The sequence below is a fragment of the Vicia villosa genome, linkage group LG5, assembly GCF_029867415.1.
Source record: "Vicia villosa cultivar HV-30 ecotype Madison, WI linkage group LG5, Vvil1.0, whole genome shotgun sequence".
Classification (NCBI taxonomy): Eukaryota; Viridiplantae; Streptophyta; class Magnoliopsida; order Fabales; family Fabaceae; genus Vicia; species Vicia villosa.
In genome coordinates, this window is record NC_081184.1 from 155,099,737 (window position 1) to 155,125,256 (window position 25,520).

Here is a 25,520-nt window from a genome sequence, read left to right on the forward strand (position 1 = left end):
ATCGACAAGGGATGATAACTTTAATGAGGAATCAAATTCAACTGTTTCTCGCTGAAAGTAGATTCATTTGGGATTGAAAGATCATGTTCAGGCGTTCCTATCTAAAGGTAGGTCATAACAAAAATATAATCATGTTATGTTGCTCTGCCGGGGATGGTTTCCTAACAAAGTATCATATTTAGCCACTCCTCGTCGAAGGTATACTTTACAAGAATCATCTCCAAATGTTCATGCTGGGGTAGAATCATATTCAACCGCTTATGCTGGAAATAGATTTACTTCACCAAAATTAGGTCCAACCGGTTATGCTGGAGATAGCCTCACTCAATCAAAATAAAGCCCAACCTTATTATAGCCTCACTCAATCAAAATAAAGTCCAACCGTTTATGTTGGAGGTAGATTTTCTTTAACCAGATTAGCCATTCCAACTAGATTGGTACTAGTATCCCCAATTGACAAACTGCAAGAAAATTTTATTCAAGAGAGAAAAAAACAATAATAAAGAAAAACAAAAGAAAAATAAACCAAACCATTGACGAAAAATCCTAACCAATGAAGGACGGAATTGAATCCCATCAAGTGCAGCATTTAAAAGTAATCTCAAAAGAAGCCAGATGCCCTGTTCAACAAGTCTAGACTATTGAAGAGCATAGCTCTCTAATGAGTTATGATACATGTATTGGTTAAAACATTTCAAAAAAGTAAAAAACTCAACAGTTAACTATCTTTACATGATTCACATATTGACCAGGGAACCTCAACAAGAATTACATAGCCGCTCATTGTCTATTCTAGCTAAATTATATGGCAAACAAAGATGTGTGTGTACTTGAACAACATACATGGTATACACGGAACCTCTTCAATGTTACCATCGGCTGATCTTTTTCGGAGATATAACATCATCGGCTGATCTTTTTGAAGAAATAACATCAACTAATCTTGTTCTACAATTATTCTTGTCACAAGTCCAACAGCAATTGTTCTTCCTAATGATCTAAGGGATACTCTTCCAAGAGCTTTACATCTAGAAAACTCTACCACGCAGACTGGCTCATTCATAATCACCTGAAAAATTAGAAACAATAAGTCACTCAAGCTGAGTCAGTTGCATTGTAGACAAAAAGATATTATGAGTATTCTCGTTGAATTAACAAGGCAACAAAGTTAGTTGTGTTATTCACCTCAATTACTGCACTTTGTTTTGACGTGAGACAGCGAGGGGACTTTTTGGTCACCTTACCAGTCTTGGGATCAAGTATTGACAATATTCTTGAAACTCTAGCAGGTTCCTTTGCATGATGAATATGAAACTCTAACTGCCAATATACAAAAAAGAAAATTGACATTTTTCCTAATACACAATATCAGAAAATGAAGTGCAATGAATGTACCAATGCACACCTGAGCGCCAACTAATATGGGACTTGCACCATCCAAGACAAGCAATTTCAACTCCAAATGCTTTGCAACTGCAACAGGAAAGTCGGGATGGCATAATACACCTCCAGCCAATACATGACTTCCATCAACACCATGCAACGTTACAGCTACGTTATCTCCAGCTCTTGCAACAGAGCAGGCATTAGAATCGCGCTCCAATGTGCGTACTGTTCCAACAACATCTGAAGGCATAACTAGTACCTATAATTATAAATTTTACAGTTAAAGAGAGAAATGATTTCATTTCAAGTCATGTTAAAAAGAATTTAAGCGTGTCCAGGCTATATAAACAAAGTACCAGCTCTAATCATATCAATAGTTCTATCCAAAGAATGAAATGTTGAAACAAAATAAAAATATCTGAACAGTAGCACTTCTCACAAGTAATACGAATTGCCGAGTCGGGGCATCACAACAGAATTTTTAGTGAAGGTATCCTATAAAAATCAATAAGACTGACACTTATGTTAAACGAACAAGATGGTAGTAGACAAAGTGGGTGAAACAGTATCAGGTGTAATATCAAATATGATAGGAGCACTCTGGGATCCAAGAGGTAGACCCATGATTGAACGAGGGATTGATAGAAATAAATGATCAAGCAAACAAACATTTATGCTTCAGAACAAGGAATAGCTAGGAAACAATATATTGTAGGCTAGCTCCGCCAGGATAGCTGTATAAAATGAGTACATCAGGTACTTTTGTTTCATCATCCTGATAAAATTTGCTGTCCTAGTATTTTTCAGTTGTGTCCCTATGGCCTATCCAAGTTTTTTTATTTTATTTTAGCCTCTCAGTTTGCGGATTATATACAAAATTGTTAGAATAGTAATTCTTCATCCAAAATATTTTGTCTAACATTTGAATTCTGACATGATATTTTATAAAAACAGAGAAGTCCCCATGGCTATTACTGAGTAGTCTTACATGAAAATTAGTTAGTGACTATATCATGCCAATATTTTATAAATAAAGATTCGAATGGAAAATCACGATAACAAAAATAAATTAATAGATGAGTTAATGTGATTTGTGAATTAATTGACTAAAACAAACATGTTGATAAAGAAAAAACCCTAAATAAACACAAATAAAAGCATTGGGTATGCAGGACCAACTTTAACAGAAACTTATTAATTTCTACCAGAAGAAACTTAGTTTCAGATCAGTACAAACACATTTGATTTGAATTATTAATCTGAATCTTTCATTTGATTTTTCAGTAGTAGTAAGTCAGTCATGACTCACAATACTACCCATTTTATACCTTTGTTCCACTTCGAAGAGCTCCTGCTTCCAGTTTACCACAAGCAGACACCTGTCCTTGTGCAGTTGATTTGATGGTATCACATATTGGCATTAGCAGAGGTTTAGCGAATTCTCTAGTAGGAGGTTGTAGTGAGTCAACTGCATCTAAAAGATAAGGTCCAGTATACCTGTTTCACAATCAAACAACCATCATTTTTTTAGCATATTATAAAATGAATGTATGCACTGTTTGATTTTCTAAATTTTCAAGACCAATGTCAAGATGTTAATTTGTATTTGGCTAAAATTTGACTTCTCCAAAAGAAATTTGGTACAAAATATGGTCCGCGACACAATTTTTGGAGTTCAGTTAGAGTTCGACAGAGAATAATACAGCTGAATAAATATATACTACTACATGTCTACTAGTACTACATACATGTCAGAAAGTTTAGGACTCGAGCTGCACGTATTAAGTAGGTTTTAGGATCAAAGTAGCTTCAGTTGGAGGGGATAAATTGGTCTTGTCTGCAATTAAAATATAGCAGCCATGAATCTAGGTGAGAAGGACAGCAGTATACTAATAAATCAATATGGCCCAAATCTAGTTTCTACTCAATTGGGATTTTAAAGCAGAAACAACAGGTCATGTAGGATCTACAGAAAATAAGATGCCGTCTATGAGATATTAAACTTTCAACATTACTGTTTTATGCTTCAGTCACAGAGGAAGTTTAACCTTTCTGAGAGGTGGGATTTACAAATTCATTACAGAGGGCGAACATAGCTCTTTCTACCAAGGTGGAATAATAAATAATGTTTTCTTTATTCAAGAGCAAAGAAGTTGAAAAACGTGCCCCTGCCAAAGAATTTGAGCAGAGAAGCACTGATTATAAGAACTGTTCCAAATGATATTTTTGGGCCCTAGGAACCGTGAACAAAACATCAAATTTCATCTTGGATTCCATTGTGCAAAATTATGGTTTTTTAAATTCCAAATAATAGCACCTTCCTCTTCCTCTTTGTCCACTCCTTCTCTCATATATTGTTAAATATCAGAGAGGAAAAGTGCCTAGGTGTATATATTTTGAACAACTATATGCGCTGCTTATGTCACAATTTCATAACACTACTCATTGCCCCTCAAGTTAAGATCACATATAGAGTAATCGGTGACATACCAGTTTTTGAAATGAGCATCAGAAGGGGATGCTACCAGATTTTGATTCTCCATGGCACTCAGGGGAATCCATAAGAGAGAAGAATCTTTGAACCCACATGAGCGGAGAAAAGTTCCCAGCTGATGTCTTATAAAATCAAATCGGTCTTTGGAGTATGCCACAGCATCCATCTTATTCACTGCAACTATAACATGGTCTACACCAAAACTTCTAATAAGCTGTGCATGCTCTTTTGTTTGTCCTTTGCCACCATCCATACCAGCTTCAAATGCACCAAGTGAGGCATCTATAACAAGAATTGCAGCATCAGCTTGTGTTGCACCAGAAATCATGTTTGGGATGAAATCTTTATGACCAGGAGAGTCAAGCACAACAACGTGATATTTCTTAGTGTCGAAATATGCCACAGCCACTGTCATGGTTATTCCCCGTTCCCTTTCTTCAGAACTTTCATCAAGTGCCCAAGCATAAGCAAAGGATCCTTTGCCCTGATTAAAAGAAAAGAGGGAGCAGAAATTGACATGTGAACTCAAAAGCATCAAGCACTAAAAAAGTTACTCCACAATGAAATTACCTGTAACTTGGCCTCCTTTTCATTCTTGTGCATTTCTTTCTTAGAAATTCGTCCCAATAGGTGTAATAACCTGCCGGATAGTGTTGATTTTCCAGAATCAACATGACCAACCTGCAATTGACAAATTAAGTACTATGAGACATTTCATCCTTGAAATATAGTCCTGGAATATATGAAAGAATAGACCGCTGGCATACAATCGCAAGATTCAACTGAGTCAATGTATCTTCAGAATGTTGAGGAAGCATCCACTTTTCTGGCGTGTAAGAAACTTGTTGATGAGGTGCCTTAGAAGTAGTTTTATTAAAATTTCCAGATTTTACATCAAGAAGTGAGTGGTTAAAACTGCTGGAAGCACTTTCAGATTTTCCATCTTTGTTAGAAGACAAACTAAGCTTATCACTTTCTTCGACTTTGGGCAGTGCAGACAAACGACTGGAGTATTCTTTGCTTGATTGGATACCATTTGTACCATTTTTTGAAGAATTTATTTTTTTTGCATCATCCCCTTTGTCCTTTGGCAAAAATGCTGATAAACTGTTTAAAGTATCACCAATTGTTTCCAGATCAATTTCTACATTTTTGGAAAGTTTGTTTTGAGCTGCACTACCCTGCTTGCTCTTTTGTATTAAAGATGATGAGTTGTCTGCACTTTCAGTATTGAATTCTACAGCAAGTTCACTCTTCTCTCTGCTGTTTTGTGAAAACTGTGAATCTTTAGCGTTTTTAACTTTGTCTGAAAACATGCAGAAATATAAGATACATTAACATTTATCCAAAAGAAACTAAAACATGAAGAGACTAAATATGGGGGGGAGGGGGGGAATCTACTGATTTTTCTCCTTTTTTGGTTAAAGCTAGGGAGCCAAAGTTACAGCCTGAAGACAGATAGGTTGAGGCAGGGATACCTTTCAATCCCACTTTTGAAGAATGTAGGCCAGTATGAACCACATCATCTGGAGATGGAACGTCAAACTTGAAAGGATCTGTGCACCCCAATAAAAAAGATTTTATCACTATTGTTTAAAAATGAATGGCTAAGTAAGGTTTGCTTTTATGTACAAGGAGTTCCATGAACAAAAACATACTCTAAACTTCAACTAATAAGATATTTTATTCTAATAAATACTCCTTCCATCTCATACTAAGAGTCATGTTTGGAATATTTGCTTGTCATATTTATCATTTTAGAATACCAATGAAGTATTACTTACCTATTTCTACTAATAATAACCTCACTACTAATACCCTTATTTATTGTTTTACAAACCAGCAAACTACTTCATTGAGAATGATATTTTAGTCAATGAAGCTCACTTTATCATGGAAACTAGTACACTATATAATTTACTTAGTTTGCATAATCTTAAAAGAAATTTAATATGTAATGGAGGAAGTAATACATAAAAGTCAAATATCATAGAAACTACACTAATTCTACAAATGCATATTAAAACGTGTGAAGACCTATATTTAAAGAGGGATGGCTTTGAGTATTAGAAGTCTTATGAATTTCATGAAATTCTCCATGGACATTCTCAAGCTTGTAGATGTTACTGCTATCTGTCCAAAAACCAACACCTTGCGTTGGAAATAATACACCCTCTTTGGGACTCTGGTGTGGTAATGATTGAAAAATAGACCTGGCCAGCTTGGATGCTCCAGGAGTTTTGTTTATTTCTTCAACTGCATCAAAGAGATTTTTCAGCAGGTTATAGGCATATCATATCCATTGTTGTAAACCCAGCACTATACAATGTGGGATATACAGAGAGCTAAAGTTTAGATCTCAACTAGTCCTTTGAAATTTGGCTAAAGTTGAATTCTCTTTAAATTGTCAAAACCAGGACAACGACTACCACAAGAACTAAGACCAATTAACTATCAATCTCGATTAATAGGCTCTCCCCTAGTTTGGGAGTTTTTAAAAAAAGGGGGGATGGTTTGGAAATTTTCAAAATCCCTCCAAAACCCCTCCTCCTCCGTTGCATTTAACATTTACCCATAATTACGGGATTTCAAAGGAAAAATAACACAATTTACTAATTTGACAGTTTGTAGAGCCGTTCACCCAAAGAGTTAGTGATTTGGTTTAAGAAAAGGAGATTTGCAACATATTTCCAAAGTCATTGTTCCTGCTGTCGAAACATCGCCATTATGTGCAGTGGGCGTGGCAAGCTCACAGCTGAACTATACTCTTCATACACCTACCAGAATTCTGCTCTGCCGCAAGGACCCTTTACCTAGATTTGGGCCCCAACCTCGAGAAGCACAACAAGGATGCAAACTATGCAATCATGTACATGAAAATAATTTCAACTACACACTGGCAGGGGGCTTCGTTCAAGAACAACTCCAAAGGGGGAGATCATTCCGGTGAATAATTTCCTGTGACACAGCCGCAACTCCGCCGGCCACGAGTACAGTCTCCGGCTCTCATATCGAGGATAGCGCGGTGGACCAGAACTTTCACACATTCTCAGTAAAATCAACAGAAAGTTCAAACAATATCCTATCATAGACCTCCATTTCACTTCTTGATACTAGAAGACAATATAAAAATATATATAACGAAGAGGAAATATAGTTATTTATTATTACTATCAAAGTTGTAGCTTTCAAAAAATAAATAAATAAAAGGGAATATTAATTTTCAAAAGAAAAGAGTAACATAGTACACTTGTCATACTAATCCTCCATTGCCTTCTCATCATTTGGCATCCAAACAAATTAACAAGGTGAGGGATTTCTGTTCCCTCCCCTCCCCCTCATAGCTACTATCAGCTACCTAACACAGACTAATGGAACTTTATTCCCCTTAGACCTAGCACTAAACTAAAAGACTCTTCAATAATTGGATTACCTGTTTTGTTACTGTTTGAAGTTCCATTGTTAACCAGGGGATGACGTACAACGCCACAAATATCACACGAAGTCATACTCTCATCATTGTCATAGGTGCAAATGGGGCATTGCCAAACTCCATGCCTAAAGGTCTCTTGCTTTGCATCAGATCCTTCTCCAGCTCCTGTTACAACAGAAAAATGCTATGAGGTTTGTAAAAACTAAAAACAAGTAATAATTAAGAGAACCTGACTAAAAACAAGTAATAATTAAGATAAAGTAACAGACTTGAGTTAAAAATGAAAAAGAAGATAAAGTAAGTAACCATAGTTTTCAGCTTCAACATCATAATCATAGTCATCATAGTCCTCATAGTCATCATCATAGTAATCGATTCCATAGTTAACTTTACGAGGCATGGTTTTCACAGCACACTAAGCATACAAACCTAATTGCTTCTTATTATCACGAAAGAGCGAAACTGTGAAACCTAATTGCTGAAAACAAAAGCAATTGGTTAATTCGGAAGAATGTTGAATTGAATTGATGAAAATGAAGAAGATGGAATTGGGATGGTTGGTAAGAAACCTTGAATCGCGAATAGGGTTGTGAATTGAAAAGAGGGGAAATGGAAGAAAATGGAATTGGGGAGTGAGGGTTAAACAAGTGTGATTGGAATAAGCACCGACATTGTTATTCCTACCTTCTTCCGAGTTCTAATCCACAGGGCAATGCACTATAAACTCATCATCGACCTTTCGGATTGCTCCAAAAAATACCACTAATAATTTTGTAAAAATGAAAAAAGGAAGAGGAAAATATACTAAATAGTTTTATTTTGTGTGTTACGAATAATATTTATATTTTACATTTATTATTATTATTATTATTATTATTATGAGTTTAATCGTAGTGCATGTAGACTAACTTTACACATACAACCAATTAAAATTTTTACATTTGTCATATCATATTAGATTTTTTAAAATTAAAATTGTGTTTAGATACATGGTTGTGATTGATTGACAGTATAAAAATATTTTACACTGTTCAGTGCATATCCCTTTTTCTCTATTATTATTATTATTTATATATATATATATATATATATATATATATATATATATATATATATATATGGGTTTTGCTACAATAGACCCATTTGTTTTTTTATGAAGGTCTATTTTAGCAACCTTTAACTACAAAATGGTTAAATACACCTTAAGGTGCATGTTGCTAAAATAGACCGTCATAAAAATAAGTGGGTGTATTATAGCAAACCCCACAGGGGTCTGCTATAATACACCCACTTAATTTTATGAAGGGGTGTTTTAGTAAGTTTTAACTAAAAAATACTTAAATGCACCCTAAGGTGCATGTTGCTAAAATAAATCTTCATAAAAACTAGTGGATCTATTGTAGCAAAACATATATATATATATATATATATATATATATATATATATATATATATATATATATATATATATATATATATATATATATATATATATATATATATATATATATATATATAGAGGTATCTTACACACCATGTAAATTTCAATTTTACCACCTGTTTGCGTAAATGTACATCCGGAAGAATCCCATTTTAAAAAAAAAAAATAGATTTCTTCCGTAGATGCCTGTACGGAAGCGTATAAAATAAAAGAAAACACATTTAACTCCACCTTATTTTCATTTTAATAATAATTTCGTAGATGCATCTACGGAAGGGGGTGAAATATAGTATTACGTAGGTGCATCTACGAAACAGTCTTTTTTTTTTAATTCATATCATTTTTATGACGAAATCCCTGTTTAAAGACACACATTTTCATATTCAGTAAAGCAATTTGAAGACAACAGCAGGTAGATCAATGAAAATACAATATATAAATAATGTCGGTCAAAGTGTCGAGTACATCATGAAATACAAACAAAAATAAAATATAAATACATCATCAAATAAAACTACTGAGTATGTCGGGCGTCCTCCTGCGAACCATCATGCGCATTCCCTCCGAATCCACGAAGGGATCTGCTGGCTCTACCCCTAACATCAAGCGTCCCACGGGTCCTGACACGATGTCAACGATACAGAAATGCACTCTCTGCCATCCTGATCATATCATCCAGCACACGCTTAGAAGCAGTACCCTCAGGGAATAAACCCTCTACAATGGCTTCGATGCCCCTGTCAGTTATCTGACGACACAGAGGAAGAAGATCCTCAGTGTGGTCCAACTGAGCCTGATGCGAACGGAGTATCTCCTCATGTGCTGGTCTGGAGGACCTCCCTCTGCAGCTGGAAGCATGTATGGATGTGAGACTCTATAGTACCATGTGATGTACCCCTCGGCACAACTCTAGTCGTGCTCTGCTAGCGTCGCCCATGCCTCCTCAAGGACCATGTGATGCTCCCAGTCTGCAAAGATCTCATCTAACTACCTGTGGGTCATGGCGATGGGAGATGAAACATGAGGATCACGAGGTATCGTCTGCTCATATCCAAAATGACGCATGACGCGCTCCAGAAGGTAGCATACAACAATGGTCGAGCTGGCGGCCAACCATCCAGAATACATACATATCTCGTCAAATGGAACTGCCTCCCGATGCTCATCATAGCAACAGTACCTGATGTCCTCGGCGGCCATGCGGTCAAGCGAACGCTTGTAGGGATCCGACACCTGGTTCCCTCTAAGGGGATGAAAGCACTGGCACGTGGCATGACCTCTGTATACTCATCTACCTCTCCCCAACCAATAATGTCTAGGAAGTGATGTAGTATCCAACCCTGAAAAAAATACGGTTATTTTCAAGTACAATAAAAAAACTATAAAAAAAGTAGAAAAGTGTAAGATTGTTACCAGCAAAAGAGTACAGTTGCCTGCAATTGTCCTTGCCTTCCACAAGCATCCCTATCTAAGTCTATGATAATTGTACGCCAGTACAGCCGCTCCCCAGTTGTACTCATGGATACGTGCTATATCCGATAAGTACGTCAGGTAGACGACAAATGTGTACGTCGAGCTCGTGTCCACAAAGAGCTGAGTGGCTATCAAATATAAGAAGTAGCATCTCAGCGCCTGCTCTCTGTGTGTAGTCTGCTCCAACTCATCCCCCTTAGCCTGCAGTGTCGCATGATGCCATCTCTCTGCAAAGGCCGCAAGCATACCATTATGTATGGTATCGTAACCGAGCATGCAGAGGTCTCTCATGCCTGAAGCTGCCAGGAGATGGTGAAACTCTGACGGGCGAAGGAATTATTAATAGTAAGAGGGCCAAATAGACAATTCGAGAAATTATTAATAGTATTTTTCTTTAATTTTATTTTAAATTTAAATGGTTTATGTGATTAAAATGTAATATATTAATATTATTAGGGGAGATGTTTGTCTTATCACTTTCGTTTTGTTTATTATTATTTATTGAATTTCTTTTATGATTGTAGATCTCTAAATCAAGTTTTGAATTGATTTGTTTTATAACATGCATAATTCAATTGTTTTTATTTGAGTTTGATCATCATATTTTTAGTCAATTGGTTGAGTTAGTGGAACAGGAATCATAGGTATTGTTGGTTCAAGTTATGTGGAACGGGAAATCCCAAAGTATTTTGAAAATCATGAAAAGTTGAGATTTTATGTGCATGACTCGAATCATGTACATATCATGACTAAAAACAAATTGAACAGGGGCAAACAATAAATTTTTAGCATCGGGAGGGACAAATTATAAATTGAACAGGGACAAATTGAACAGGGACAAATTACACTCAAATCATGTCACTAGAATCGCAGTTTCCACTTGATTTGAATCAGTCAGTTAAATGACTCGAATCACAAATTACACTTGATTTGAATCAGGCAAATCTTGTCAACCTTTGGCTTATTTGATTTGAATCATACTTTATACCTGACTCGAATCACACTACTTTTCACATTTTCTGATTGGCTCTGCCCGAAATGACTCGAATCTAGTTTTATATTTGATTCGAATCATGAGCCTTTGTGACTCGAATTAGAGATATAAGGTGGCTCGAATCACATGCAAAAATGAGTCATTTCCCTTATGAGATTTTATTTCACTCTACTTGCTCATTTGACTAAAATCATGAGATGTTCTTGAATCGAATCTAATTATTTTTTGTTAAATCGCAAGCATATATAAATTCGTGTTGTCATCTTATTTAAAAAAAAGAGTAATTTCATAATCTATGTTGTGATTTTGTGAAATCAGCACCCTCTCAATTTTTTAAACTCCAAAAACTCTTGGAAATAAAATTTCTTTCATCTTCAACCTCTAATTTTGATTTTCAATCTCGATCATGGAGATTTGTAATAGATGAAGGAGACGTGTCTTAAAATAAACCGTTCTTGAAGGTTTGGTAAAGATTTTCAGGAAGCTTGCAAGATTGAGGTTATTGTCATGGATAGTGATAAAATCGAGTGAAAAGAAAGAAGTTATTCTCTCTAGGTGACATTGGTATTGACTGTATGGAAGGATACAAACAAGAAGGAATTCTTCTCAATATTCAGACTATTTATCGCTCAAGAAATCAGTGGGATCAAGGGGTGATTGCCACACGAAGATTATGAGCATATTGGTGAAGCGGAAATCGAGTAAAGATTTTGCATAACAGGGCATTAAGTTGTATACAAGTCGAGATCCAAGATCCAGATAGGAGATTTATTTTTCTCATCATTATTGTGGATCGGTGATTGTATGAACTCTTGTAATATTTATCAAAAAGTAAAGGAAGAACATTGTACTCTCTCCCTCTCTCATGTACGGGGACAACACAAGAAATAGGGAAAGGCATTTACTCTGATATTTCAGATTGGTAACGGAGAACTTCATCGACGATAGAAGTCTTAAAGAGGATCATTCTCCTTCGCAAAAGGATGCAGACATTAATGAAGATAAAGAGGAAATCTTACATGAGGATGAAAACCAAGAGACCTTGATCCAACTCCCTCAAGATTGGACAATTGTAAAAGATCATCCACTGGATCAAATTCTGAGAGATGTCAAAAAAGTTGTAAGTACTAGATCACATCTTAATAATTTTCTTAAGTACTTTGCTTTCATTTCTCGTATTGAACCTAAATCGATATCCGAAGCTTTACTTGACGAGGAAATGTTACTTGCTATGCAAGAATAACTTATCCAGTTTAAACGTAACAACATTTGGGATCTTATTCCACGTCCAGTTGATAAAACCGGCATTGGCATTAGGTGGGTATTTAGGAATAAGATGGATGAAATGGTGCAATTACTATAAACAAGACAAGATTAGTTTTAAAAGAGCATGGTAAATCTGAAGGAACATAACTATATGATATTTTTTATTTGAAAGAAATTTAATGATTTTAAAAAAACCTTTACTATTTCCAATTCACATACTTAAGACTTAATTGCACTTTTAGTCCCCCTATTATTCATTTGTTAACTTTTTGGTCCCTTTATTTTAGAATTCGGAAATTTGGTCCCTCAACTTTAATTTTTTGAGGATTTAACTCCCTGTTCAAATCTGAGTAACTTTTTTGATGACATGGCATACATTTTTATTACGTGTCACATGCCAAGTCATTTACATTTTATTAATATTTAAGTTAATAATTTTCTATATATCTTAATAATTTTCTTAAACTTAATTTAATATTTATAAATCAAATACCATTAAATAAAATCGTTATATAATAAGATCTTGAATGTTATTGAACCCTAAAAATTATCCATCGCCTCTCCTCTTTGTTCCTCTCAGGAAATCACGTTTTTATTCTCCAAGATTCCTTGCTCGAAATCTCCAGATTCGTCGCTAATATTTCTTCTCCAGATCCTTCGCTCATTTTTCTTCTTCTTTTATCTTCTTCTCCAACCTATGTCTGAAAGAAGTTTTTCATTTGCCTCAACAAATGAGTATGGTTTAAGGAGAAGAAGGAGTAGATGTTGGTGTGGACTTGAATCACCATTGATGACATCTTGGACTTATGAGAATCCTGGAAGAAGATTTCATGGTTGTGGTAATTTTAAGGTGATGGGAAAAAAAGGATGCAACTATTTTGAATGGGTTGATGAAGACATGAGCAAACGTTCTAAAGATGTGATTAGATATTTGAAGAACAAAAATGATGAGTGTCATACCCCAAAATTTGCCCACCATATTTTTATATTCAAGCTCATTTGAATATCAGAAGCTCAAGACTTGACTGACTATACACTCTCCTAAACAACAACCTTCAAACTAGGGTTTTGACCTTGTCAAAGTAAAATCAAGTTCTAAGACCTCAAATGGAACCTTTGGTCTCTCATATACCTCCAAGGACCCTCATGCCAAGTTGCAAGCTCTGATTCATAGGATTGCTCAGTCAAAAGTTCAGAAGGTCAACAGTCGACTAGTTTGACCTAAAAGTCAACTGTGGTCAAAGTACAGTCAAAACTCCTGATTTTTTGTCGACAACCTTATTTGGAAGTATCATTCGCCATTTGATCAAGTATTGATCATGGTTCATCAAGAAAAGATCAGAAATCAACAAATTCAAAAGTTTCTAAATTAGGGTTTTCATAGGAGAAAGTCAACTGAACTTTGACCAGCCATAACTTTCACATGGAACATCAGAAATTTCCCATCCAAAGCTCATTTTGAAGGAAATTGAATTCAATAGGATTGATATTGGAGAAAAATTAGAAAGATTGCATTCAAGAATCAATCAAGTTCCAATCTCTTTAAGTCACCAATATTTGATTCAATTTATGAACCCTAATCATTCTCCTATATATATATATATATACAAACTTGGCAAACCCTAAGGGACATATCCTTGGCCTCTGAAGAACCTCTCCAAAATCACAAAAATTCTCTAAACTAGGGCAAGCACAAAAATCTTGTTACGGCCAGTTTCAAGCAACCTCAAGCATCCCATCATCCTTCTGAGGTCACCAGGAACGGTTTCCAGTCGTCACACAAGCTTGAAGCCCCCCAGGACCCGTCTTCATGAGTGCACCGGTTTGTTGAGTTTTTTTAAAATTCGATTATGTGTTTTTATGTATCTCCCGTGTATTTGATGAGTGTGTTCGTGTTCAGGGCATGAATTAGGATGAGTTTGATCTCTTATATGTGAATTTTCACGTGAGAATCTCGAGCCACCATTGTTAGGGCTCAAGAACGAGGAAGCTTCGTTCTCCTAGTTGCAGACGTTTTTAGCTTAAAATAACTATTCCATTGGATTCGTAGGGGCCCAATTAGTGGGACTGGGTTGTTTTTTTTGTTTCTTTAGGGTTGTTCTTGCAGGACTTGAGATCCCCAATCGGAGAAGACGACCGGATTTTCTCCGGTCTGGCGGCGCTGATTCTGAGTCCTCCGTTTGACTAGGCGCGTGACTCTTTCCTATGCTACTATTGGCCGGTCAAAGATCCAAGCTTCTCTCTCTCTCGTTCTCTTTGGTTAAGCCAATACGTGTGGGCCCCAGTTTGACCTATTTTGAATTTTACCAATCACTTTTATTTTCCTATTATATTATTTGATTGCCATTACATTAATAACTTGTCAAACGCAGTTCACGTGGTTAGAGAAGCAAGCTGTTCACACTGAAGACCTGGGTTCGATCCCAATGTACTTCAGTTTATATTTTTCCTTTTATTTGGTGGTGCTTGTTTACAGATTCAGTAAGGTCAGCCCAAGGTAGACCCTCGAGCCTAATCCACAAAGATCTTCATCCACACAAATCCAAGGGTCCTGGGGACGCTGCCTCACCATACACCCTCAAGATGCCATCACACATAATCATAGATAAGTGTTCTTTGTTTTTTTTTGTTTTGTTTCAATTACATAAGTTTTTATTTTTTTGTTATTTTCTTTTTCTTTCTTTTATTTTTCTTTTATTAAATTTATGTTATTTAAACAAATTATTTTTATTATATGATAATCATTTATTTTATCGAGGGTCCGATTTTCTCCTGACATTAAAAATATATTTTTTATAATAATTAAATAGGGTTAATAATTAGTTTTTTTAAAATGTTTTTTTAAGTTGATAATTAATGAGGTTAATTAATTTTAGGTCTGTTAACCTCGATTCATTTATAAACGCTAATAGCCTTAGGTTTACTGGTAGGTGTTGCCCATTAACTCTGGTTAACTTGCTTCCCATTTGGGGTTTTGCCTATTCATTTGTTTGCCTAAATTATTATTATTTTAACTTTTGATCTGCCACGTTATAATTGATGAAGTCTTTAATGCACTAAAATTGCTCCTCTTTGTGCCTAATTTTCAGGAGTAACCAAAATCCTTCAGCCACGCGTCATGCCTATCAAAAAGCTAAGTTTTAATTCTTTTCTTATTTAAATGTTATTTACCTTTTAATTTTTGCCTTATAGGTTAAATTAGGGTTTATTTCAATGCCAAGGAATTCCTCCTATACTCACCCCTATTATTGGCCGTTTAATTCTCAGATGTTCAGAGTCAATCGAAGGTTCGAGGAAGATCAAGGCATTCAAGATATTTAAATTAATTATTGATCCCTCTTATTTTTCCGCATTTTAATTTCCGCATTCCCCTACGAGTTTTTATTGTAATCCCCTTCACCGCATGTGTTTATTGTAATAGCGTAGGACTTTATATTTTTTCTGCCTTTAATTTTTGCAATTTTAAACTGCGTGGTTAGTAACCCTAGGGACTGATAAACCATGAATTGAACATAGATCACTAATTTACAAGATAAATATCATCGAAGTTAACCACGTGATTGTTGCACCCACACACCTTTAGGATAATCCCTCTTGTTGCCGTTGTAGCCTGTTGCCTTATGATTCTGTTGCCTCTAATTGTACTAAATAGTCAAGTCCCTCGATTCCGAGGATACCTAAAGCAAGGTTGCCTATAGAGATTAAAAATCATCTAGTCCCTCGATGTTGCCTCGGAAAAATAAGATGATTGTCCCAATTGCTAAGGTATCCTCGCCTGATGCCTAAAAAGATTAATGACTATTATATCCTTCCCTTAGACTACCTGCCCTCTTTATGGCAAGGGACAATCTTATGGCGAACGATATCTCGATGACTCTTCAAATATCCAATTGAAAGACTTCCTGCCCTCTTATGGTATGGATAGACCCTTTCGCCTAAAAGGCTAAAAGAACGATTTTTCAAACTTAGGGTAGTTGCTATTAATTGCTCGCTCTTTTTCGAGTTTAAATTCAAATCTATCTTTCCCACTCTTTTCAAATACTTTTCAAAAAGACTACGCTTATTTACAAGCTAAAGTTCTTATTCGAATTTCTATTCACACCCTACTTTTTAAACATTTCAAACAATTTAAAAGTGAGCTAAGCAATTAAGAGCCCATGGATAACCATGGATGCAAAGGGTGCCTTACACCTTCCCTTTGTATAACTTACCCCCCGAACTCAAAATCTTTCAAAGGTCTTTTCCTGATCTTTTAGCCTTTCTATAATTGGATAAAATAAAAGTCGGTGGCGACTCTTGCTTACCGCAACATTTCAAATAAAGTCAGTTCACCGTATTACAATGAGGCTATGGATTTAATTAGGGACACACAGAAAAATGAAGACTTGTTGAAGATGAAGATAAAGTTTATGGGTTATTTTCTAGGTTTGTCTATTGTGTTTGTAATGTTTCTTGTGTGTGCCTTAGTTGTAACACATATTTTCAAATGAAGTATTATCGATGTATTTGTAAAAAATGCTTATGAGTAATTTCTATGGTTGTGTAATTCCTCTGAATTAGTGAAATGTAAAACATTGTATGCAAAATTGTTATTAATTGTTATGCAGAATTTTATGCTAAAATAATACCAACAAAATAGTGCAACACAGTACCCTAACTTAAAACAACTCATTCAGCAAAACAAAAATGACGCAAATCCTTAATAAAAAACAGTTGAGACAACAACCACTTACCTCAATACATATGTTGGATTTGACATTGAAGATGATGTTCAGGCGAAATAGGGCGAAATCACAAAAGCTTGATGACAAATGAGACAAAGCCGAGCGTAGGAGACGAGCTTAATGGACAATAACGTTTTGAATACCACTGATGATGAAGATGGTGATTCTCTGGAATGGGCGGTGGTTTTCTGAAGAACGACGATGATGTATTGCAAGGAATTGAAATTGACTCATTCCAATTAGGGTTCACTTAAATAAATTAGGAAACCTAAATGATATTTGCTTATTTTTGTTATTCTGAAATAAAAATATATCATGTAATTTTCAAAATCATTAAATTATATCAGAGATAAATAATGTGACTTGGCATGTGACACGTAATCAAAATGTATGCCATGTCATCAAAAAGTTCACTCAGATTTGAACAGGGACTTAAATCCTCAAAAAATTAAAGTTGAGGGACCAAATATCCGGATTCTAAAATAGAGGGACCAAAAAGTTAACAAATGAATAATAGGGGGACTAAAAGTGCAATTAAGCCTATACTTTATAATGTCTTTAAATAAATTAATGATTAAAGTTTTTAATTTTTCACTTTTAAATGTGAAATATGAAAAAGTAAAGCATACTATTTACACAATGAAAAATATAAAATAAAATAAAAATAAAAACAAATATGAAAGAAATCACCAATCTTGTTGAAACATGAATTAAAAAAAAAATCACCAATCTTTCTCAAACTCATATTCCTGCGACAAAGAGAAAAAACTTTCATCTCATCATTCTCATTCTCCTCTCTCTAAATAATATAAATATATATATATATATATATATATATATATATATATATATATATATATATATATATATATATATATATATATATATATATATATATATATATATATATATATATATATATATATATATATATATATATATATATATATATATATATATATATATATATATATATATGGATGAATATATTTACTCTTAAAGTAAGTGTAGAAGACTTAATTCAAATTTTAACCGTTGATTTTTATTAATCTAACAATTTTAATTAATTATATATATATATATATATATATATATATATATATATATATATATATATATATATATATATATATATATATATATATATATATATATATATATTAGAAAAAATAGCAAAAAATGTAATACATTAATTTTTTACAAACATTCTTATGTCCTTTTTCAAGGCAAACTTTTAAACACACATTTTCTACTTCCATCTTTAACCATGATAAAACATCAATACCATACAATACCATAAATAAAAATAAAAAACAGAAACCAAATAAGAAGAACTTTGTAGAAATCAAGAATTTAATTTATTTTAGATTTGCTTTTCCATAAGAAATCATCGTACGACCTTTACAGCCGCCATTCCACCATCGCGCGTCCCTATCACAACCGCTCTGACCACAAATGTAATACATTAATTTTTTACAAACATGTCTTATGTCCTTAATCACTGAAAATCGCGACCTCACCACCTCCAAACCACCCAAAAATGCACAGATCCGCCACCACTTAATCTTGTTCAAGTCATATCTTTTTCCGTCCGTATGATGTTGAAAATCATTCACAACTACACTAATCAGAACCACCACCATCGGCTCACACCCCTCTGATCTTCGATCGCATCTTCACCGTCCCTTTCTTTTTCTCTTTATATTTTGTTTTGCTCTTCTTGAAGGGTGTGGCCATGAAGAAAAGTTGGAGGAAAATGATAGAAAATAGAAGTTGAAGGCAGAAGTGAATATGTCATGAGGAAGATAAATAAGAGAGGAGGTTGAGATAAGAGAGTGTTTGATGAAGGAAAAGAGTGTTGATATGGTTGGAGAAGGAATATAAATCTAAAAAACGTGTAAGACCATGTGCAATAGGTGTGTTTAGTTGAACTCAACATGCAAAATCTCTTTCAATGGGTGTTTAGAGTAGTGTTGAGTGTGAGGTGGAAGAGAGAGGTGTTGAGAAAACTCAACACAATTGAGGCTGACGCAGGAGGCATGTGGCTGTTTGTGATTGGCTGGCCAGATTTTTATCCATTTAATACTTTGAACTCAATTATTTCGTTGCAAATTATTATTATTTTTTTTTACCAAAATTCATGATTTTTTTTCTCTATAAATAGAGACTTGGTTCATTTGATTTGAACACAGAAAAAAAACCAAAATTTTCACTATCTTAATCTTATTATTATCTTTCTATTAGTGTTTATTTTGTAACGTACTAATTACGTTACTTGTGTGATGTATTTTAATTTAATTTAATATGATTTGTATCTTATCCAATTATTTAAATAAATTTTGTTTTTATTACAAAAAAATAAAAAATAAATTGTTAAGTATTTATTATTTTAATTTAATTTTAATCGATAATTATAATTTTATGTAATTATAAAAATAAAAATAAAATTTAAATAAGAATATGAAAATAAAAAGTGGTGGGGTAGAGTGTTGAGTGAAAAACCATTGGAGAAGGTAAAAGTTGAATGAGTGTTGAGTTATTAGGTGGAAGAGAGAGAAAATGATATGGAGTGTTCGGAGTTGAAAAAGTGGGTGTTGAGTGTTGAAACCATTGTAAATGGTCTAATACGAGGCAAGAGAAATATAGAGTGGTTAGAATACATTAAATGTAAAATAACTTTTGAGTTTGGAGCAGACAGAATATAATAAAATATTGAATAGTTTTCTGAAAAAAGGCATGTATATAATGAGTAACAGGTATTTGTGTTGGTAGAATAAAAAAGATAATACTAAAATTTTGGAACAAAAATAAGTATGTGTTGAATATAACAAATGAGGTTTTATATCTTTGTGGTCCTGAACCGGCAGCTTCAACTTCTTTTACGGATTCATGTACTGATCTTACACAGTACTTTGTCACAGATACGGTATGTTTACTTGACTTCATACTTTTTATTGTTTCTATAAATTGATGAAGTTATCTAATTATACGTTTTTGTGATTGTCAGAATTTTAAATCGCGAGACAATGTTCTAGAATGGGCACGTTCAATTGAAAAAAGTCATGGTATTGATGTTGTTACAATCTGATCTGATTCTGCTAATAGAATGTGAGGGAGGAATGATAAATTGATTATGAGTTGTGATAGAGGAGGAAATTACAAAAAGAAAAATGAAGTTGCGGCCCCTTTTTATGGCAATTGTACTATGAAGCTTATATGCCCATTTAGACTGAGGTATGTTCCTATTGGCATTGGTTGGAAAGTGATGGTTAAATATGGGATGCACAATCATATACTAGATAAGGATTTTATAGGTCATGACATATTGGGCCGTCTAAAAGATTATGAAAGAAAATGTGTGAATGACATAACAAAGTACAATATGGCATCAAGGTACATCGTGTCTGCTTTGAAAGACAAAGACCCGGAAAATATCACGAGTATTACCCAGATATACCGAGCTAGAGCAACATACAAATTGGGCAAGAGAGGTGCAATGACAGAAATGCAAATGTTATTGATCCTTATTCACCAAGAGAAATACATGTGTTGGACTAAAAATAAGGAGAATTCAGATATTGTGGGTTATATCTTCTGGGCACAACCTGACTTTGTCAAGTTGTTGAATATGTTTCCTCTGGTGTTGATTTTTGATTGCACATACAAAACAAATAGGTAAGAATTTTAATTTTATTTTTCCATCTTAACAATATGTTGAGTGAGATGGTTGCTAAATGCATTTTTAATCGTGCAGGTACTGACTACCAGTGATTGAGATTGTTGGCGTTACATCAACAAAATTAACGTTTTCAGTTGCTTTTGTATATTTGGAACATGAAAGGGAAGAGAACTTCACATGGGCACTTCAAAAGCTTAAAGAGTAGTTCTATTCTGAGAAGTTGCTTCCAAATGTCATGGTGACGGACCGAGAACTTGCATTAATGGACGCTATTGATTCCGTGTATCCAGATGCGTCTCATTTGCTGTGTATGTTTCATATTTCAAAAAATGTTAGCATGAAATATAAAGAGTATGTGAAATCATAAAGACAATAACATGTCATGGATCAATGGAACAACATGTTGTATTCAAATATATAAGACGAATTTGATGTACATATGAACCACTTCGAGATTGTATGTGGTGATATTCCATCATTTGTCAAGTATGTGAAAGAAACATGGTTAACACCTTATAAAAAAGGGTTTGTTTCTGCATGGACTAACAGAGTCACTCATTTAGGGAACACAACAACAAACATGTATATTCTTCTAACAGGAAATATGTTTATGTTAATTTGTGAGTTGTTTATTTAATGTGTTCATGATTTCTAGGGTGGAGTCTACACACTGGAGTCTGAAGAACATCTTGAAGACAAGTTGTGGTGATTTGATGTACATATGAACCACTTTGAGATTGTATGTGGTGATATTCCATCATTTGTCAAGTATGTGAAAGAAACATGGTTAACACCTTATAAAAAAAGGTTTGTTTCTGCATGGACTAACAGAGTCACTCATTTAGGGAACACAACAACAAACATGTATATTCTTCTAACAGGAAATATGTTTATGTTAATTTGTGAGTTGTTTATTTAATGTGTTCATGATTTCTAGGGTGGAGTCTACACATTGGAGTCTGAAGAACATCTTGAAGACAAGTTGTGGTGATTTATGTGCAAGTTGGGATGTTGTGAACACAAACTTGAAGTTGCAGCTAGGTTTCATAAGAGTGTCGTTTCAAAAAAGTATCGTCAATATTGAGCATCGGTATAACACTCCATTCTATTCTAAATTGCACAGTTTTATTTCAAGATAGTGTATACAACTCATTGGAAAAGAACTAGAAATAGTCAAATTTGTTGGTGCGAGTAATTAGAGGTGTGGTTGTTTCATTAGAACAACACATGGGTTTCTGTGTGCGTGTCAGTTTGCCGGTTACCAGATTCTAGGCTTACCTATACCTTTGGAAACTATTCATGTGTTTTGGACGAAATTGCAAATTTCTAAACATGATGTGAGTCCTGACGAGAGCAAGTGGGATTTAGACGAGGAGTGCGAAGAGTTGAAGAGACGATTTAGTACTCTAGATATCGTGGGTCAAAGGGCGTATAAGAATATATTTTTTTTATCTAGCCTATCCATCAAAACTTGAATGTGTCCACCGCCGTTGGGATACAAGTCAAAGTGAGGAGTTAAGAAAAGTATAAAAGGTGAGGAAAATGATGTGCATCATGATCTAAGTCAGTGGGAATATGCTGATGCTTCATAGAGGAGTCATACTATGAAGAGATCATGTACACAACTAAGTGGAAGTCAATCGTCAACCATGCGGACTAGTAAGTAACCTTCTACCATTTCTACAAAAGGCGAGTACTTGTCACAGTTTTCTGTTTTATTTCATCCATACATCGATGACATTATTGATGTTGAACCAGATGGAAAATGTGGTTTCCGTTGTATTCATTTGCATTAAGATGGGGGCAAGATGCATGTTATGATATTCAGAGACAGTTACATACTTAAAATCCATCAACACGAAGAATTATTTTCCAAGTTGTTATATGACATTGTCTCTTATGTTAGTAATTCATTACTCGTAAAACACTTGGGTGTTCAGGGTAAGGAGAAATGAATGTCGATTCTAGATATGGGTTACCATATTGCTTTTAGATATAATGTTATATCTGTTTCTGTTTCCATGAAAATGAACATAACATTTTTCCTGCTTCTTATAGCTCCACCCCCATACACGAGTCGTCATACAATCATTGTTGTTGGTTTTGTCGACGGTAACCATTGGGTTCAAGTAAAGTTGAGACCCGATTCTCCACTGCCTCCTGACACTGATCGTTGGAGGAAGAATTGTTCTAATGATGCAAAAGCATGAGAATAAACATATGCGGGTCGATTCAGACATTGGGAAGAATTGTCTAGGAAGTGATTGCAGTTTTTTTGTGATGCATCTATGTATGACATTTAATCTATTTATATATTAAGACGGTTCATTATTTCACTGTGTATTTTATTCAAGTTTAAAAAAAAAAAAAAAAGTCCTAGTATTACCAGAAATTTGAAATTTCATGTATTTTTCATATACCGGATATTTCAATTTTTGATAATTTTATGAACTTAAGTCAAACTAGAAATTTGAAATATCCGGTATCAAAAATTTAAAATTTCCGGTATAAACCATCAGACACGGTAAATTGATAAATCCAACAAATTTTTTGACATTTATATGAAATTTCTGGCACGATACCAGAAATTTCAAAAATTCTCATATTTTGTAAGAATAATTTCGTAAAAACGCATTACTTGAAGGAGTGGTATGTATAAAATGAGGGGTGATATTAATTCCTCCACATTACGGTGAATAAATGTCAAACATTCTAGATTTTAATTTTTGTATTTTTAGTTTAGAAAAATAATATATTTATCTAAAAATCTATAAAGATAAAGTTATATTTTTATATAGTTTATTTTTTTACATATTGTATTTTTTTATAGTTTATTTTTAATTTTTTTATCAAATAACTTAGCAGCTGAGATTTTATTCATTAAAAATTATTAAACGAGATGTCATGGATTCAAATTGTGTCCGTGCAACTGAGATTTTTTCTACGGAATAATTTATTTTAATTTTTAATTTAGAGTTTAGAGAAAAAGCTTCACACTCATACTAAATTAGGAAAAAAACTTGCATAGATACGAACATAAATCACTAATGTTAGGAACAACTAATAAGAAAAGAGAAAATTTTAAATTTATTTAAAATTTAACTTCTTTTTTAATTAGATTTATAGAGTGGTTGTGATTAAGTAGGAGAGAGAAAAAAATATTTTTATTTTTTAATTAATAAAAATTTATGATTGATTATTTGTAAAGCCTTTGTGTTTATGCAAGTATTTTTCTTAATTGGAGGCTAAACAAAAATTATAACCAACACTCATGAGAGTATCAGTTACTACACGCTAAAAAACTGCACATTGTAAAATTATAACCAACACTCATGACAATCACCCTTTCAAACATGTAATTTCAAACTACAACATCTATATGTTTGCAACAACACATGCATTTGGAACAATTGTAATTTGTAATATATTGTCCATCCTTAGCAAATGTGACCCACATGTGCCAATGAAAAATCACTCTTTCAATATCTTTCTTTCTTACAACAGAAAAATGAGAATTTTTTAATTTGGTTGAATTATTACTTTTTTTTGTTCATTATATTCTTCTAAGCTTCTATTGTTTCTTGCCTTATGACTGTTTTTAATTATGGTATTTCAATTATAATACAATTATATAATTCAATTTTCCTTTACAGTTATAATTTTACTGTATATTTAATTTTTTATTTGTTTTTCTTAACATTTTGATATCAAATATAAGTTGTTTTAACATTTTTCTTCTATGAAATAAAAACAAGTTCTTCTATTCTTCAATTATTTTGAAACTTCTATTCAACGTCCATTATGCTTGAGATTATTTTTTAAAAGTTTCATTGACATTTTTTTGGGTGATGCATATGAACGTGGAATGATTATTTTGTATATTTATATGACTACATCTATTACAATATAATTAAATCTAAAAAACAATATATAAAAATCAAAACCTATTATTTTATATATAGTATTTCTTCTCTGTTATTTTTCATAACAATTTTTAATATTTTTTTATTAATATCTCATAGCCCATAACACCAACATTTACCATGAAAAAAAGGAATGGTAAATTGTCATTTAAACTCCATAACAATTGTGCAAACTATCCATAGAGTATGACATAAAAAATTGAAAGAAATCTTTGTATGTCAGCGACAACTTAACTGTATACATTTTACTACCAGGATTATTTGATAGAATCATTTTTCATTTTATAATAATTTTATTATTTTAAAATCTAATTAATAATAATCAAAAAATCACCTGTTGATTGATAAAGGGTCTATTACCCTAGTAGACAAGGAGACAAGGAGGATTGAACAAGGTTAACTTCATGAAACTCCAATGGAATTTGAATGACAAACTTGATAGCATGTAGATTAAATGGCTTAATTGATATTTTAAAGCAAGTTAATTTCAATAAATGTAATGATTGTGCAAGTGAAAGCCAATACATCTTCAATATTTAAAGCAATCATGAAAGGAAGAAATGAAGTAGCTCACAGTCAACTATAGCAAACTTTACTACAGTAGTAAAAATTTCAAACACACAAATATATAATGTTATTACCTTGCAATTCCAAGAGGGTAAGGTGGATGGGACGAGTTAATATTGCTCTCTCAAAGAGGTGGGTTC

General features: G+C 33.5%; 2 protein-coding genes across 6 annotated transcripts; one reads left to right on the forward strand and one right to left on the reverse strand.

Moving 5' to 3' along the window:
* Window positions 1-563: 563 nt before the first annotated feature.
* On the reverse strand, window positions 564-8,101 carry LOC131603352 (uncharacterized). 5 transcript variants are annotated; one of them, XM_058875650.1, is made up of 12 exons: window positions 7,998-8,101; window positions 7,620-7,791; window positions 7,314-7,478; window positions 5,918-6,136; window positions 5,359-5,436; window positions 4,648-5,186; window positions 4,451-4,561; window positions 3,877-4,364; window positions 2,715-2,883; window positions 1,406-1,645; window positions 1,186-1,320; window positions 564-1,069 (listed from the first exon to the last, which is right to left on the reverse strand). In XM_058875650.1, the coding sequence occupies exons 2-12, from the start codon at window positions 7,711-7,713 to the stop codon at window positions 938-940; spliced, it is 2,370 nt and encodes a 789-aa protein (XP_058731633.1). In that variant the 5' UTR covers window positions 7,714-7,791; window positions 7,998-8,101; the 3' UTR covers window positions 564-937. The 5 variants fall into 5 exon arrangements, 4 of the variants coding, with proteins under 4 accessions (XP_058731633.1, XP_058731632.1, XP_058731634.1 ...); XM_058875649.1 differs by having other exon boundaries at window positions 7,883-8,089; XR_009284314.1 differs by having other exon boundaries at window positions 1,007-1,069; window positions 1,186-1,260; window positions 1,558-1,645; window positions 7,883-8,090.
* A 12,243-nt stretch (window positions 8,102-20,344) lies between these two features.
* Window positions 20,345-23,100, forward strand: LOC131605790 (uncharacterized). The gene is made up of 3 exons (XM_058878100.1): window positions 20,345-20,886; window positions 21,828-21,980; window positions 22,884-23,100. The coding sequence occupies exons 1-3, from the start codon at window positions 20,345-20,347 to the stop codon at window positions 23,098-23,100; spliced, it is 912 nt and encodes a 303-aa protein (XP_058734083.1).
* The last annotated feature ends 2,420 nt before the right edge of the window (window positions 23,101-25,520 follow it).

Excerpts from the sequence above, each read along its gene's own strand:
- LOC131603352 (XM_058875650.1), bottom strand. The coding sequence starts at position 7,713 with ATGCCTCGTAAAGTTAACTATGGAATCGATTACTATGATGATGACTAT. Across the intron at positions 6,137-7,313 it reads TTCAAACAGTAACAAAACAG|TTGAAGAAATAAACAAAACT; the intron begins GTAATCCAATTA and ends TCTTTGATGCAG. Across the intron at positions 4,365-4,450 it reads AAAAGGAGGCCAAGTTACAG|GGCAAAGGATCCTTTGCTTA; the intron begins GTAATTTCATTG and ends TCTTTTAATCAG.
- LOC131605790 (XM_058878100.1), top strand. The coding sequence starts at position 20,345 with ATGAGTTGTGATAGAGGAGGAAATTACAAAAAGAAAAATGAAGTTGCG. Across the intron at positions 20,887-21,827 it reads TGCACATACAAAACAAATAG|GGTGGAGTCTACACATTGGA; the intron begins GTAAGAATTTTA and ends CATGATTTCTAG. Across the intron at positions 21,981-22,883 it reads ATCGTCAATATTGAGCATCG|ATATAATGTTATATCTGTTT; the intron begins GTATAACACTCC and ends TATTGCTTTTAG.